We start from the raw sequence: 16,082 nt of genomic DNA, 5'->3' as shown, positions 1-16,082 counted from the left end.
GGGCTTAAAGGCAGTATAATTAGTTATTATGAGTCTGTATTTCAATTAAAGCTTTGCTTCTTTCTAGTTGTATGATTTTGGGCAAGTTACTTAACTTCTCTGTACCTAAATTACTTCATCTGTAAAATGAGATACAACAGAGAATGTTACCCTTTCCCCCCAATATGCACTCTCTTCTTCCTTAAGGTAACAGAAATCCTGAGTTTGGGGTAGTTTTAGATAAGTACATGACCACCCCACTAACACATTCTACAACCTTCTTGCAGCAAGGAACAGCCATGTATATTAGCTTCCTGTGGCTGCCATAATGAATGACCACAAATTTGGTGGCTTAAAACAATAGAGATTTATTCTTTCATAGTTCTGGAAGCTAGAGGTCCAAAGTCAAAGGGTCTTCAGGGTCATGTTCCCTCTGAAGGTTCTAGGAGAGAATCCTCCTTGCCTCCTCCAGCTTCAGATGGCTCTAGGTATCCCTTGGCTTATGGCAACACAATTCCATTCTTTGTCTGCACATGGCCTCTATTCTGTGTGTCTCCTCCTCTTATGTCACTTAATAAGACACTTGTCATTAGATTTGGGGCCCACTTGCGTAATCCAGGATAATCTCATCTCAGGAGTCTTAATTTAATTACATTTACAAAGACCCTTTTTTTTAAATAAGGTAATATTCACAGGGACTGAGTATTGGGATATGGACATACGGGGGGAGGGGGGGTGCATTCAATCCAATATACTATGTGACTATGAAATATGATTAAGAGTGATATATGCAATTCTAGGTGTCCTCATGAAAGAATCTTCTTGCCCTTAATTCCTCCTACCCACTTCTACTAACTGAAAAATGGTGACTATCGGAGAGACTTTGAAAGCCGTATGTTGAGGATGGTAGAGTTGTAAGATGGTTCTGGATCCCTCACCTAGGAACATCTGAAAAAGAAAGAAACTTCTATCTTATATATAAACCACTGGTTTTTGTTGCTGTTTTAGTTCTGTTATAGCGCCTTATCTAATACATGCAGGTAACATCTTAGTAATACACACTACTTAGGGTCTGTGCAAGGATTAAATGGATGAATAAAACATAAAGTCTTTTGAACATTACCTGACATACAGTAAGGACTAATTAACTGTTCATGATTAGCAGTAGTGATAGTAGGGTAGCCCTGGTCATATTTAGTTATCATTGATTTACTAGTCTATTTCCTGAAGACCTAATTTATATTGGGGTAGTGGCTTTATTTATATATATTCAGATAAGTAAAGCACTTTCATCTCAGTATTGTACTCAAAAGAATAGCAAACATTCCATTACTATTTAAAGAGGAAATGTAATTTAGCTTTGCATACCAATTACTACCCTAAGAACTATTTTAATGAAAAGGTACATATTAGGCCTGAGAAGCCTAGATGTCCCTTCCCCACAGGTACAAATATTTCAAGTTACAGGTTAAATGCTATCTGAAGCAGCTTTCTTTACCTCACAAAACAGGAAATTAAAATCTCCATCTACCCACAACACTTTCACCGCACCTTTTCGTTTAGGACTTATCACTTTCTTCCTTGTGCTATAATTATTTATATATACATCTTATCTCCCTCATTAGATTATAAATTCCTTGAAAGCAGCATTCAGTTCTGACTCATCTGAACCGCAGCAACTAGTTCACACACTGCATTGCTCACAGCAGATTTTGAATAAATCTCCACTAAATGCATCCAAGATCTTGCAGTGTTGAAAAATAACAGCTTCAAACAAAACTGCCTCACCCTACAAGCTGCTTCACCCCACCACCTTGATCATGTTGCTTTACTTCTTGAAAGTGTGGTTTCCACATTTGTAAAATGGGGCTATTAATAATTAAATAAGGTAACATGGATAAAGGCCATGATAAGCACTCAAAGTTTAAAATGTCAATATTTAGGGCTTTGTACCCTTGAAGAGTTGTCTTGGCTATTAAGTTAAAACACTCACAGAGAAAGGGTATTTATTCAATATTCACAAAGAATTTGGACACACAACTAACATCACAAACAACACCAGAGGGGAGCCTTTTATACATGAGCCAGCAGCTCAGGAAAAAGCCTTTTCCACTTTTATTCTACAACCTCCTTGCAGCAAGGAATAGCCATATATATTATCTTCCTGTGGCTGCCACAACAAATGACCACAAATTTGGTGGCTTAAAACAATAGAGATTTATTCTTTCATAGTTCTGGAAGCTAGAGGTCCAAAGTCAAAGGGTCTTCAGAGCGATGTTCCCTCTGAAGGTTCTAGGAGAGAATCCTCCTTGCCTCCTCCAGCTTCAGATGGCTCTAGGTATCCCTTGGCTTATGGCAACATAATTCCATTCTCTGTCTGTCTGCACATGGCCTCTCTTCTGTGTGTGTGTGTCTCCTCCTCTTTTGTCACTTATAAAGACACTTGTCATTAGATTTGGGGCCCACTTGAGTAATCCACTAAATCACATGCATCACAAGTGTGAATTTTCTGCCCATCACTTCTTACTCTTAAGGAAGAGAGTTAAACTTGATAATTTAAAGCCACAAATCAAAGTTCATATATCGTATATGTTTTGGATACACAATCAGCTGTGTGAGTGCTGCCTTGACAGCAATTCATAAGACATTTACAGTACGAAGGCCTATTTTTCCCTTGAGAACCACAGCAGCTTCACTAAAATAGAGACTAAAATATTTAAACACGCAAGTACTTTTACAATACTGACTAGCTTCGGCAAGAGAAGCAAAGAGAAAACAGAGTCTGTTTTTATTTCATCCCTTCTCTGAAAGCTCACTGAGAAAAGTAAACTTATTATCCAATCTCCACTGCCACTAAAGAGTTTAATAACAGGGGATTAGCTATAGAAGGTTCTTAATAAAACGACTTACCACGAACACACAGGATCTACACAGTAGTAACATTGAACTGAACAATCTTAAAGATGTTCTAGTATAAATCATGTCACTGTTGGCTGCCAGATCCATTGCAATCTTCTGAACTTTGAGTAGCAGCAAACTATAATATGCTATGACCTAAAAAAATTTTTTAACTTAGCACATGTGTAAGTTTTTTGTCTTCTGTTATTCACACTACAGGTTTGTAAGTAAAAATGGAACATTTGACATCAATGAACTTAAATGTAGAAGTGTAGAATTTAAGACTATAATAAAATAGGGCTTCCAGTCAAGATCATGAGTAGATAAATGTGTACTCCCATCTTCCCACAACCACATTAAAATTATAACTACACTACAGAACAACTGTCATTCGGAACCACCTGAAATCTCGCTGAACAGAAGTCCTACAATTATATATTTAAAGAAGAAACCACTTCGAGACTGGTAGGAGGAACAGAGACAAGGGATGGGCTGGTCCCATACTCACATGTAGCAGTTAAAAATCAGGAGGGATATCTCAACTGCAGAGGTCCCTAATGAGGAGCAAGGGGTCCCAGACCCACATCAAGACCCTTCCCAGGGTTCCAGTGCCCAGAAGCCAAGTCCTCATAACTTCTGGCTGTGAAAACCAGCAGGGATTATGGCTGATGGAGGAGGGCTGCTGGAGTCCCAGGATTTCTTCTTAAGGCACTCTTGCACAAACTTACTCAGACTCACTCGCTCTGAGCTCAAGCACTGGGGCAGGGCATACCGGAGGAACTGAATTGTCTGGCATCAGGGCAAGGGCTGGAGGGGCAGCTTTCTCCCAGACAGAAGTGCTCACAGAGGTCATTGCTCCTCTGCTGAGCCCTTTCAGCACAGAGCCAGCATGCAAGTACCATATCTGAGTCTCCATCAACCGAGCTCACACTGTTCACCCCGCCCTGGTGATTCTCTGAGACCCACCCCACCCAACTTGTGGACCCACCAAGGCTGTTTCCAGTGGCTTTTCCATATGAAAGGCTTGGCCTGTCTTGGCTCATGCTTTTCTCAAACAAACAGCATCTGGCCTCAGAGTGCCCTGCACTTCTTGCTAAGTGGCCCAAGGCCTGGCACCAGCAGCAGCTGGCCTTGGTTCACAACTTGGCCTCTCCCAAGCACTTCCAAGCCCTGCTCAAGTAGCAGCCATCTTCAGATTGCTTTGTAGCTCATGCCAGGTGGCCCCAACCAGGGCACAGGCAGCTGACCTTGGCTTGCACCTCCTGGGAGGCCCCAGAGCCAACACACCTAGTGGACAACTTCAGACCATGCCAGAGCAACATCCAACCACTACCATGAGTGACACACTCAAGGGGAAGACTCAGCAGGCACCAGAGCCCAGCTGAGGCAAGACCTGCTCTGTGGGATCAGCCCCTGCACAACAGCTCCTCCACAGTTGTTATGGCCAGTCCTCACAGTCAATTGGCCTGGGGGCAAATCCTTTCCATTGGTGTGCCAACAGTAATCAAGGCTCAACTACTAGGAAGGTGCACATAGGCCACAGGGAGGGCAAACCTGGAGTGCCCCATCTGGGTGTTTGTTGAGACTGTACCTCTGAGCCCTATAGGAGGACATCTACTACATTAGGCCACTCTACCAAGACACAGAGATGTAGCAGCTCTACTTAATACATAGAAACAAACACAAGGAGGCAGCCAAAATGAGGAGACAAAGAAACATGTCTCAAATGAAAGAATGGAACAAAACTCCAGAAAAGAACAAAACAAAATGGGAGACAAGCAATCTACCAGATGCAGAGTTCAAAACACTGGTTATAAGGATGCTCAAAAAGGTAGAAAACATAAAAATGGAGGTGAAACCATAAGAAAGAACCAATCAAAAATGATGAATACAATAACTAAAACGAAAAATAAGAAAAATACATGACAGGAAGTCAACAGTAGAATAGACGAAGAGGGTCAAGTCAGCAATTTGGAAGATAAGGAAACAGAAAACACCCAATCAGAACAGCAAAAAGAAAAGAGAATCCAAAAAAATGAGAACAGTTTAAGAAGCCTCAGGGACAACTTCAAGTGCACCAATATCCACATCATGGGGATGCTAGAAGGAGAAGAGAGAGAGTGAAACACTGAAAACCTATTTGAAAAAATAATGATGGAAAACTTCCCTAACCTGGTGAAGAAAATAGACATACAAGTCCAGGAAGCACAGAGAGTCCCAAACAAGATGAACCCAAAGAGACCCACACCAAGATACACCATAATTAAAATGCCAAAGGTTAAAGACAAAGAAAGAATCTTAAAAGCAGCAAGAGAAAAGCAGTGTTACCTACAAGGGAGTTCCCATAAGACTGTTAACTGATTTCTCAGCAGAAACTTTGCAGGAAAGGAGGGATTAGCATGAAATATTTAGAGTAATGAAAAGCAAGGACCTACAGCCAAGATTACTCTACCCAACAAAGCTAACATTTAGAACCAAAGGACAAACAGCTTCCCAAACAAGAAAAAGCTGAAGAAGTTCATCACCACCAAACCAGTACTAAAAGAAATGTTAGAGTCTTTTTTAAGAAGAAGGAAAAATATGAATAATAATATCACAATAAATACATATCTATCAACAATTGCTTTAAATGCAAAAGCATTTACTTTAAATGCTTCAATCAAAGGACAAGGTGGCTTAATGGATAACAAAACAAGACCCTTACACATGCCGTCTACAAGAAACTCACTTCAGATGAAAAGGCACACACAGACTGAAAGTAAAGGTATGGACAAAGATATTCCATTAAAAAGGAAACCATAAAAAGCTGTGGTAGCAATGCCTATACCAGACAAAATAGATTTTAAAACAAAGGCTGTAACAATAGACAAAAGAAGACCCAACAATTCCACTTCTGGGTATTTATCTGAAGAAACCCAGAACACTACAGCAAAAAGATATATATATCCATATGTTCATTATTAGCATTATTTACCATAGCCAAGATATAGAAGGAACCTAAGTGTCCATCAATAGATAAGTGGATAAACAAGTGATGAGTATATATGATGGAATATGACTCGGCCATAAAAAAGAATGAAATATTGCCATCTGCAACAACATGGATGGACCTAGAGGGTATTGTGCTGAGTGAAATAAGTCAAACAGAGAAAGACAAATGCCATGTGATTTCACTTACATGTGGAATCGAAGAAACAAAATAAATGAAGATGCAGGAAAGAAATAGGCTCGTAGATACAGAGAACCACCTGATAGTTGCCAGATGGGAGGGAGGTTGTGGGGAATGGGTGAAAAAGATGAAGGGATTAATAAGTACAAATTGGCAGTTACAGAATAGTCATGGGGATGTAAAGTACAGCATAGGAAATACAGTCAATAATACTGTAATGTATGGTGTCAGATGGAACTAGATTTTACGAGACAACTTCAGTGGCCAACTTCCAGCATGCTGGTAGCCTCCAACCTCAAGCTCCTGCTTTTCTCTTCTCCTCTTCATAAGGGTGATCCCCGACACCTGGAGAACTTGCCCAGCTGCAAGCAGGAGCAACCCAGAAGTGTGTTGTGGAAAGGGGGTGATAACATCTTCAGGGGCAACCCACAACCCAGAGGATAGAAGTTAGCCCCAGCCTTTCTGTCCTTAGGTAGTAGATTCTGAGGAATGTTCCTCATGGTTTCTCAGAGGGCCCCAGCAGGACTGAGTTCCGGTTACCACAGTGTGGGCCATTAAGGAACACCTTATTGCTTTTATTCCCTGAGGCTCACTCTTCCCCACTTTCTTATCTGTGCTTCCAGGGATCACATCCCAAATAGGACCTCCACCAAAGCCTTCCATGGTATGATTTGTAGGTGCTCCAACTAACACAGTCCTGATCTATTTCTCCTCAGATATATTCAATAACAGTGGAATAACACATGAAATTAATCACACATACCTTTTATGAACTTAACAAATTTCAAGATGTCATGAGGCTGGGAATTTGAATAAATAATTTGGATGAAAGCTAAGATCAGACAGAGACAGAGAACTTGGCAGGCTAGAATAATAGGCCAATGCTAATAATAAGAAATGTAACAGATTATCTACTTGGTTCCAAAAGGATCAATTATGCAGCACAGGAGGAGAGACATGAGGATTTGTAGGTGCAAATAGAAAAATATCGGGAGTTTGGGTTGACAGAGAGATGAAGGTAAATTAGGAACTTCTGCCCAGGAACCTTGAGCTGCAAGCATGGCACAAAAAAAGAGGAAGAGTCTCATCAGACTGCACCCCAAAGTACTACGTTCAGTTCTTTCTACACCAATAAGAATTTCACTGACAAACAGGAGCCTAACCAGAGAACAAACAAGGCAGTGACGAAGACTAGAGAAATCACTGAAGAATTTGTAGCTGGCAATAGGGGAAAGAATTTTTAAAAATTAAGACTGTAGAAGAAAAGATCTGTATAAATATGATTATTCTAAACAAACACTTAAAGGGGATTGTGTGGGGAAAGGATTAGATTTAATCTATGTGGCTTTACAGTACCCACAGGTAAAATTTATGGGAGGGTATAATTCAATAGATGAGATGATATAGTGGTTAAGAGCAAACAGCTCTGGAGTCAAACTTGGTTTGAGTCCCAACTCTAACAGTAATAACCTCAGTGACCTTAATATGGTTGCATAACTTCTCTTTATCTAACCCTCTCACCTGCAAAACTGGGATAGCAACAATTTTCACTTTCTAGAAACACTTTATAATGAAGCATAGGAAGCCTCAAACACAGCATAGCATGTATTGAATGCTCAATAAATGCTAGTTATTTCAAATCTGAAACAGCTTCAATCTTCATCAAAAAACATTACACTAACACCAAATCTGAAGGAATTCAATAAGGCAACTGTTAAGGTGGTAGAGGAAGTATCTGTAATTGGCTCATACTGGAGAATCACGGTGTTCGACAAGACTGACATGTTCAACTACACAAAAAGCCAAAGCCACTACCTCGCAAGATGACTTTTTCACTTAAGTACTTGAGTGTGTAACCTTCATGAGTAGAAGCAAAAGGTGAGAGTCCCAGCCTTCAAAACAACTTCCCTGAGTTATATAAAAAGTTAAAAAAAAAAAAAAAAGATCTTGTCAATCTTCCTCTGAGTCCTCGACTTTCACTATTTGCTTTAGTATTGACTGCACAGCAGAGAAATCCTCTACTTTAGTTCCAATTCCTGAAGCATTCTGACTCACTGGTTCTGAATGACTTTTTGCTTGCCAGAAGTGGCCACTTGGTAGGCATGGTGGATTACAAAATACTACCGTGTCAAACGACAACAGACTCTCAGAGTTGGACATTCCAAAACCAAATGGCCCAACCCTGTGGGATACCTAATCAGCCAAGAGAAGGGGCTGTCTTCTCTTCCCTGAGCCCTCCTGGGGAGTGGCTCCCTAGGTTCTCTGTTACTTGTCTTATCACTCTAATGGCAATAAAAGGGCACACAAAGCTTTCTTGCTTTGACTTATCTCAGCTTCTCCTTCTAAAAGAAAATGCACAAATATCAACAAGCACAGACTCTTGGAAAAATCCACACCATAGTAGAATCCTCTAGAGAATGGGGGGAGAGTGCATAAAGGAACAAGGAAAGAAAAAAAGAAAACCCAAAAGAATATAAAGTCAACAAAAATAACTGCCATAATTTAGTGTGAGAGGGGAGGGTTATATCAAAAAATATGAAAGTGATAAATTGTGTTGATACTATGTACCCCTGATATGATGCAAGAAGGGCAGCATTCTCAACACCTTAACCCCAGCCTGATTACGAGAAAACGTTAAGCAGACACAAACCGAGACACATTATACAAAATACCTGGCCAGCACTCCCCAAAAGTATCAAGGTCATGAAAAAAACACGGAACAATCTAGAAAGTATCACAGAATGAAGAAGACTAAGAAACTAAGAAGCCACGATGACTAAATGCCACATGGGATACAGGATGGGGTCAGAAATGGGGAAAGGACATTAGTGGAAAAACTGGTGAAATCCGAAGAAAGTCTGGAATTCAGTCAAAAGCAACCTACAAATGGTAATTTCTTATGTACCATGATTATATAAGATAATAACATTAGGGGAAACCGGGTGAAGGGAAACTCTCTATAGCACATCCTTAACATCCTCTGTACATCTAAATTTATTCCAACGTTTAACGTTTTGATCATTAAATTAATTTTACACTCACTCAAGTGTCTAAGCCACTGTGCTTCTGTTAATAGTATTCTGATTGCGTGGTTTATACTGAAAAATAGCTGTCTGTCTGCCAAGTTTTAAATAACCCTTGAGAAGTTGTTTATTTCTTGAAACTTAGTTTCCTCTGTTCATATGTGAGGCAATGTGACAAAGTTCAAAGAGCATTTCATTGTATAATTGTGTGTATTGGGGACAATCATTTTAGCCTTTTTGGAACTTCAGCTCCCATTCAAAAAATTGGGGGAGTTATACTCTCCTGTTAATCACCTAGAAGCTCTAAAATTTTATGATTCATTTAAAAAAATCAGAGTGAGTATGAAAAACAAAAACTTTTTCAAAGCAATTTGAGAATACCATTTATCTGGCTGAGGCCAGAGGAACTGAGGTGTAGTGAACTGTAGATAGCTATTGTTTCTTCGAGTTATCTAAAAAGTAACAATAAGAGAGAGGACTCTGGAAACTTGGCAGAAGAGTCTGGAAATGCAGGGCTGGTGACTCCAGGAGGAAAATCTATGAGAAAGCAATGGTTTTCAAAGTCAGAGGGAACAGAGGAAATACACTTGGGCAGAGAATAGTGTAATGCAGGAGCTGTGAACCGAGTGAAAGGACAAGGCATCTGGGGCTACAAGGTCTGCTTATGGCTATTGAGCAAGCCCATCGATCTCCAGGAATCCTCCTCTGGGGCTCCATCAGGATGGGGTCCAAGGATCACAAGGGAAGAGTCAGAGATTGAAAAGGAAACCCTGAATCTCCAATAGGAAAGGACCCTCCTCCCATGATGAGTGGAGTGAAATAGTTTAGTCTTAGGCTAGAGGTGGAAAATGAGAGCAAACTAGCAAGGACGGTGTCGGAGTCCAGGAAACGCCAGCCTTCCAGGGCAGGATGCAGCACCTTGGGTGGCTCATGCTTTGAACCAGTGTCCACTGAACAATGGGACACCAAGTATCTGTCTCTCTGTATACGGTTACCTACTGGGTACAGGGCCGTTACCCAGGGGTTCCCTCACACACACTAACAGGATCTCTGCAATTCAAAACAACTCGCTTCCCTGGGAAAGAGAAAAAGAAAGAAGGCGGCCACAAACCCTGAGAGTTTCTCTCTGAAAGATTAATCTCCCCTGACTGACAGAGAAATAAGGCTACCCAGCCTCCTGGCAGGGAAGTGGGGGGCACCCCTGGAAACCAAGTTTTATCGCTCGATCCCAGGACAAAGTTTGGGTCTCTCATCCAAAAGCATCTAACGGCTATTTTTTGGGATGTCTAGTACAGGCAAAGCTCTGTGCCTGCAAAACACAAAAAGAAAACCCTGCCACTGAGGAGGTGATCATGGAAAAGGAGAGTCAAATATGTTTAAAGGAAATGCACCAAGCTCAGCTACTCTAAGTTAACTATCATTTGCATGACTTACTCTCTGGAAAGGGTTCGAGCCGCACGGAGCCCTGTGTGTGGCCTTGCTCCTGCTTGCCCACCCTGCTCCCACCAGCCAATGACGATGTCCTTGAGGCTCAGAGCAGTCAGGTGACCTAGTTAAGGTGACACAGCCAGGGAGCCGTACAGTCAACACCTAGACCCCACGCCTTTTCCTTTTACAAACACAGATTTGTTGCCCCAGTTTGCTTTCAAGACTTTTTATCTTTAAGGAGCTACAGTCCACAAAGGAGCCTCTGGGCATTTGGTTTTATCGTTACTGCTTGAAATCAGTGGGCCTCTTCCACCTGAGGCATGAGTTTTTCTTCAGTTTAGAGAAGTTCTCACCCATATCCCTTCACAGATTGCTTCCTTCCCATTTGCTTCTCCTTCTAGAACTTGGTTAGATGCTGTCGAACCTTCTCAGTCCGTCCTTCAAGCTCATCCATATGTCCCCCTTTTCTGTCTCTCTCTGTACTGTACCCGGGGTGAGTTCCTCCGATCCCTCGGCCAAAGCACCGATTCTCTCCTTGTCTTTACAGAATGTGCTAGATCCGACTCTTTAGGGCCGACCTGTTCTTTTTTCACATTGTCTGTTCTTCCATCGGGGCTGCTCTACCCTCTTCTGTCTTTGAAATCATTCCCAGGCACTCGCTCACAGTCTCGGGCAGGTGGCTTCCAGAGCACTATTTTTTGTCACAGCTGCTGACTCTCCCGCACAGCGGTCCTATTGTGAGACCATCTTTGTAACACAGAACCAGCTCAAAAGGCTCCTGTCCTGTTAAATGCGATACTAAAGCTGTCTTCCAGAGACAACTGGCCAAAACCGCATGTCATGCAGCCGAAACACGTGCAGAGGAGAGAACTTTGACCTCCAGCTACACCGGGAACCAAAGTCTCACCACCACCACCCCCCACACACAGAACCAAAGGACCAGGACAGAACTGAAACTTGACCACCAGGACGCTTTCAGGAGCCGAGGGTCCGCTGCCCAGGAAGATCCAGTGTCGATGTCCCTTTACCGTAAGTGGCCAAGTTCCGAGTTCCTCCAATTAAAACGTGCCCCACCGGCACCCCGGCGTCCCTGTTCCCCTGACCCCTAAAAAAACCACTAACCCAGTCTAGTAAGCAAGATGGACCTGAGGCACCATTAGGTCTCCCATCTTCTCGGTGAGCGCCTTCTCGATCAATAAACCTTAACTTACTCCAAACTCTGACATTTTGAGTTTTGGCGTTTCAAAGCGTCAGGTACAAACTTGGGTTTTGGTAACATCCTCAGAGGGGACTCTTTATGGCGAGAAGACCTCACCTGTCCAGGTCAGAGGAGTGTCCCTACTGAGCAGTTTTATGGATGCTTCTAATGGGCAGTGTGTTTCCCACAGCCTGTCTTATGTTAATCTTTCCACCTGGAGAGAAATTTGGGTTTCTTATCCAAAGTGGCCAATTTAACTCCAAGTACATTTACCCCGTGCCTGTCACTCTCCCCGCAAGGTTCTGAGTTCAGGAAGAATGAAATATGAAGTTCTTATCATGAGAATCCTGTGGAAAGTGCCTGTCACAGAGAGTGAAACATCGGAAATATTTTCCAGATGTTAAACATCTCCCTTCCCCGGGGCAGTAAGTAGCACGTCCTGACTCGGCTCCGGGCCTCTGGGGACTCCCCTCAACTCTCTCTCCACATTTTTACCCCTTCTTACAGCTGCTTCTCACCATGAGAAAAGGGTGCTTACACAGTGTATTCAAAATGAATGTTGTTTTAAAATTACTTTTATTGTTGTAAGTACACACAAACTGTGAAATTGATTTGAGCAAGCTTTTAATGACTGGTTTCAGTTGTGTATGATTCTTTGCAGAGCCTATTAATCTTTCTTTCATAACAGTGGGATAATAATATGTCTCCTACTATGACCAATTTCTCAGTTGAAATTATCAAGCTATTTCTAAAATCATACTTAGAAAAGAGTTCTATGACAGCTGTTAGTTACTAAACACTATCCAAAGTGACATTATAAACGCTAAGCTAGCACATCACCATCACCCTCCTAGAGATTTTACAAAGATAAACTAAAGAGCTGCTAATGAAACACTAACATTTATAGCATCACTGTCACAGAAATATATATACATTATTCAGCTGTATTTACTGGTTTGAAAAAGTGGCCTCTCACGGTTCATTTCCAAGATTTTCTTTCAACGGATAGACTACTATCTAGCAAAGAAAAAAAAAAAAAAAGAGGAAACTATTCTTTCATTATAAATCCTTCAATGTATAAAAGCACAAAAACATTGGGGAAATTTTTGAAAGGATTTTCAGTGGCCATATTAATATTTGAAAGTTTCACACTGAATAAAGTTTCAACATTACTTATTTTAAGATATAAAAAGGCCCCTGCCCCCTTAGGTCACATAATAAAAAATATTTATTTCTTACCTCTGAACTTCTTGGGAGGGTTGGCAAGGTCCCCCGCCTCTGGGTGCACCACACACCTGTCATCCACTAACCTAGAAGGAAAGACATGATTTCGTTGTCAACATCGTCACATTCAAAAAGCAGAGACAGCATGTGGATATTGGATAAATATTTATAAAGAGTCTTAATACTATTCCTCACTAAAAAACTTTTTAATAATCATATATTTATAAAAAGATTTGGTTACAAAGGGATTAATTAAAGCAGGGTTTGTGAAATTCAAAATTAAGAAACATTAAATGGTAGGAAACTAGTTGGATAAACCATGACACAGATAAACCATGGAATGCGGTAAAATCCTATTTGGAAAATGTACTAGCCTGCAAAACATTTATAATATGCTGTGAAAATAAGGGGTAATAAAACAATAAGATATCGTATATGTTTACACACACACACACACACACACACACACACACCTCTTACATACATATGTGAGGAATGGAACACAGCCAGCCACGCATTAACCTTGGTCAGATTAGCTGTCACGTCCATTTTCCTTCTGTTATTCTGAGTGTGTGTTTTGATTTTCTCACAGGGAACACGTAAGCCTGTGAGGTCGGGCTCACAGAGTGACCACAGAGTGGGTGGCTATGAGCACTCACCCTGAGTTCAAACCTGGCTCAGCCACCTCCTAGCCAGGTGACCCAGGACCGCCTTCTGTAAAGTAAGGACAAGAGAACCTACCTCACCTCACAGCATGGTTAGGGCGATTAAGTGATGTTGAAGTACCAAGTAGAGTTTGGGGCATACAGTGAGCCCTTAAATAAGCATTTCATAGATAAGTAAAATCAAGGCTCTTGCCTGATTCCTCACCATACTGTTTGCTTCCAGGAGAGTGCCTGACATATAGTAGGTACTCAACAAATATTAATCCAATGAATAAACTGCCTTTGTAGTTACAAAAACATGTCTCGTCCCTATTAAAATTGTTACAAGAAGCCAATTTCCAGGACAATTCCAAGAGAAAGAAGCTGAATCTTTGCCCTGAGAGCCAAGAGACATGAATCGTCTGTTCAGAAAGGAACATCTAACCACCAAAGACTAAACAACGTTCATTTTCTCCACCGAATGCACGGTAGAAATAACTGGGGTCTTTCCCAGGATATTGTAAGAATGCACATGAATTAGTTCTAAGTTCGTGAATTCATTTGAAAGAAGATGCCCAAGGTGCAACTTTCTGTTCTTTTTAAAAATCATATTAACCAGACTCACTAGTATGTGTCAACTTCAACACAGAGTAAAACCCAATTTGTGATCAAATGTCCCCTTAGCTAAGGATGATTAACCACATCAAAACTTTGGTTCCTGGTTTATGTGGTGACCAGAAGCAGACACTTCCTAAATCACCAGATTTGTCTTCGGGATCCAATTTCCACAAAACAAAATGCTAATTGGGTCAAGCAATATGGTTCTTTCTTTGATTTTTTTTTTTTTATATATTTCATTCACACTGGTTTACTAAAATGTGGTTTTACAAGAGCTGCCAAGCATGCAAGAAATTCCTTTTAAGAGTCTTTAAAACTGTTTTCTTAAAAACAGGAAGTCACATTGGGTCAAGAGAAAGCAAACCCAAACCTCTATAATATCCAACTTCAGTCTGTTAACACTGAATGCAAAACGCTCAGAGAATCCTGAGAATATCACAACGGTAGTATTTCATTTTTAAAAAAATGCTGTGAGGGAAAGGTCAGCTTTTAATTAGTTAAGACATGTTAAGAATTCAAAACATAATAATAAAAAGCACAGTCTCATTTAGAGCACATTACAATTACATAAAAAGTGGCGCTGACGTCCTGCTCACTCTCTGTGCCTACCCATTCGCACAGAACCACAGGCCCGAGCAAGGCCCCCGAGTGAGTGAGTCCCCGCCTGCGTGGGCAGCCACGGAGAGGAATGGGAAACTAAAGCTACAAATAGACCACAGTGCATTTATATAAACACTTACGCAGATCCTCGATTACCTCGTAGGCCAGATAAAAACATAATAATTAAGAATGACTTCAGTTCTAAGAATCTGTCCTATTCTTTATACCCAAATGTCTGTAAAAATCACAAAGACAATCGTTTCATCTCCGAACTGGAACAGAGAAGAGAAGAGAGGGAAGGGTAGAAAGAAGCAAGAAGGGTGGATCTGTTACAAAGATATAGAGGATCACTGAAGTTTAAAGTTAAACAGGATTTTAATGGTAATCATTGGCACAGCTTCTACAACATGCCCAGTTCTTAAACACTGCCAGGGCCAGAGTATTCCTCGCTCACCATCTTTCTGAAAGTGCTGCTATTAGAAATGTGCTTATGTGGAGGTGAAATAGCACCCTGTGTTTCCCGTCACAGGGCTTAGCACATTTTTTAAACTGCCTGCTTATTTGTCTGGATCTTCCAATAAATTGTTAACTCCATTAAGTCAGGAACCAAATCCATCTTGTTTACTATTTTATATCCTTGGCATCTTCTAGAATTATTTACAGTAGATATTAAATAAATATTTGTTATATGAATAAATCAGTCAGTGAATAAATGATACTTGCTTCCCAAATGACTTTCCCTTTTTGGTTCCAGTTCTTTCTTCTGGAACTTATACAGACTAAATCTTCTTTTTCTGGGGTGAACAAGACTATTTCTCTCCAGTTCTTCCTCATTTGGGTATTTATCAATGAGCTCCACATGTTTTCAAATACCCAAGTGTCAACATCCGCCTTAAATGTAATCCTAGAAACTACCCATAGGAATCTAGATGTGCCCCAAACAAGTGGCACAGGGGACACTTCCCTCCTTTCCAATAGTAAATTTACAGTTATGCATCCTAAGATCATAGCAGCTCCCATGACAGTCAAGCCCACCTCTGATGTTCACTGGGTTTTTATAGCTAAACAATTCCAGGACCTTTTCTTGTGTACTACTGATAAGACAAGCTCTCCCATCCACTGTTGGGCCAGTTATCTTCTATAATCTAAGACAAGAATTTACGCCCAGCTGGGTGTGGCTCAGCGGTTGAGCATCGACCTAGGATCCAGGAGATCAGGGTTCGATTCCCGGTCAGGACACATGCCCGGGTTGCGGGCTGCAGCCGATCAATGACTCTCTCATCATTGATGTTTCTATCTCT

At 41.1% G+C, this 16,082-nt stretch overlaps 1 protein-coding gene across 2 annotated transcripts in view; it reads right to left on the bottom strand.

The window, feature by feature from the left end:
• ITPR2 (inositol 1,4,5-trisphosphate receptor type 2) overlaps nucleotides 1-16,082 on the bottom strand; it is a 405,501-nt gene that overhangs the window by 355,467 nt on the left and 33,952 nt on the right. For both annotated transcript variants that reach the window (XM_081129350.1, XM_081129351.1), the window contains exon 2: nucleotides 12,935-13,005. In XM_081129350.1, the coding sequence (XP_080985476.1) occupies nucleotides 12,935-13,005 (71 nt within the window). The remainder of the gene's footprint in view (nucleotides 1-12,934; nucleotides 13,006-16,082) is intronic.

This window comes from Miniopterus schreibersii, assembly GCF_964146895.1.
Source record: "Miniopterus schreibersii genome assembly, chromosome: 2".
Taxonomy (NCBI): domain Eukaryota; kingdom Metazoa; phylum Chordata; class Mammalia; order Chiroptera; family Miniopteridae; genus Miniopterus; species Miniopterus schreibersii.
This window is presented reverse-complemented; position numbering and strand designations above follow the sequence as displayed.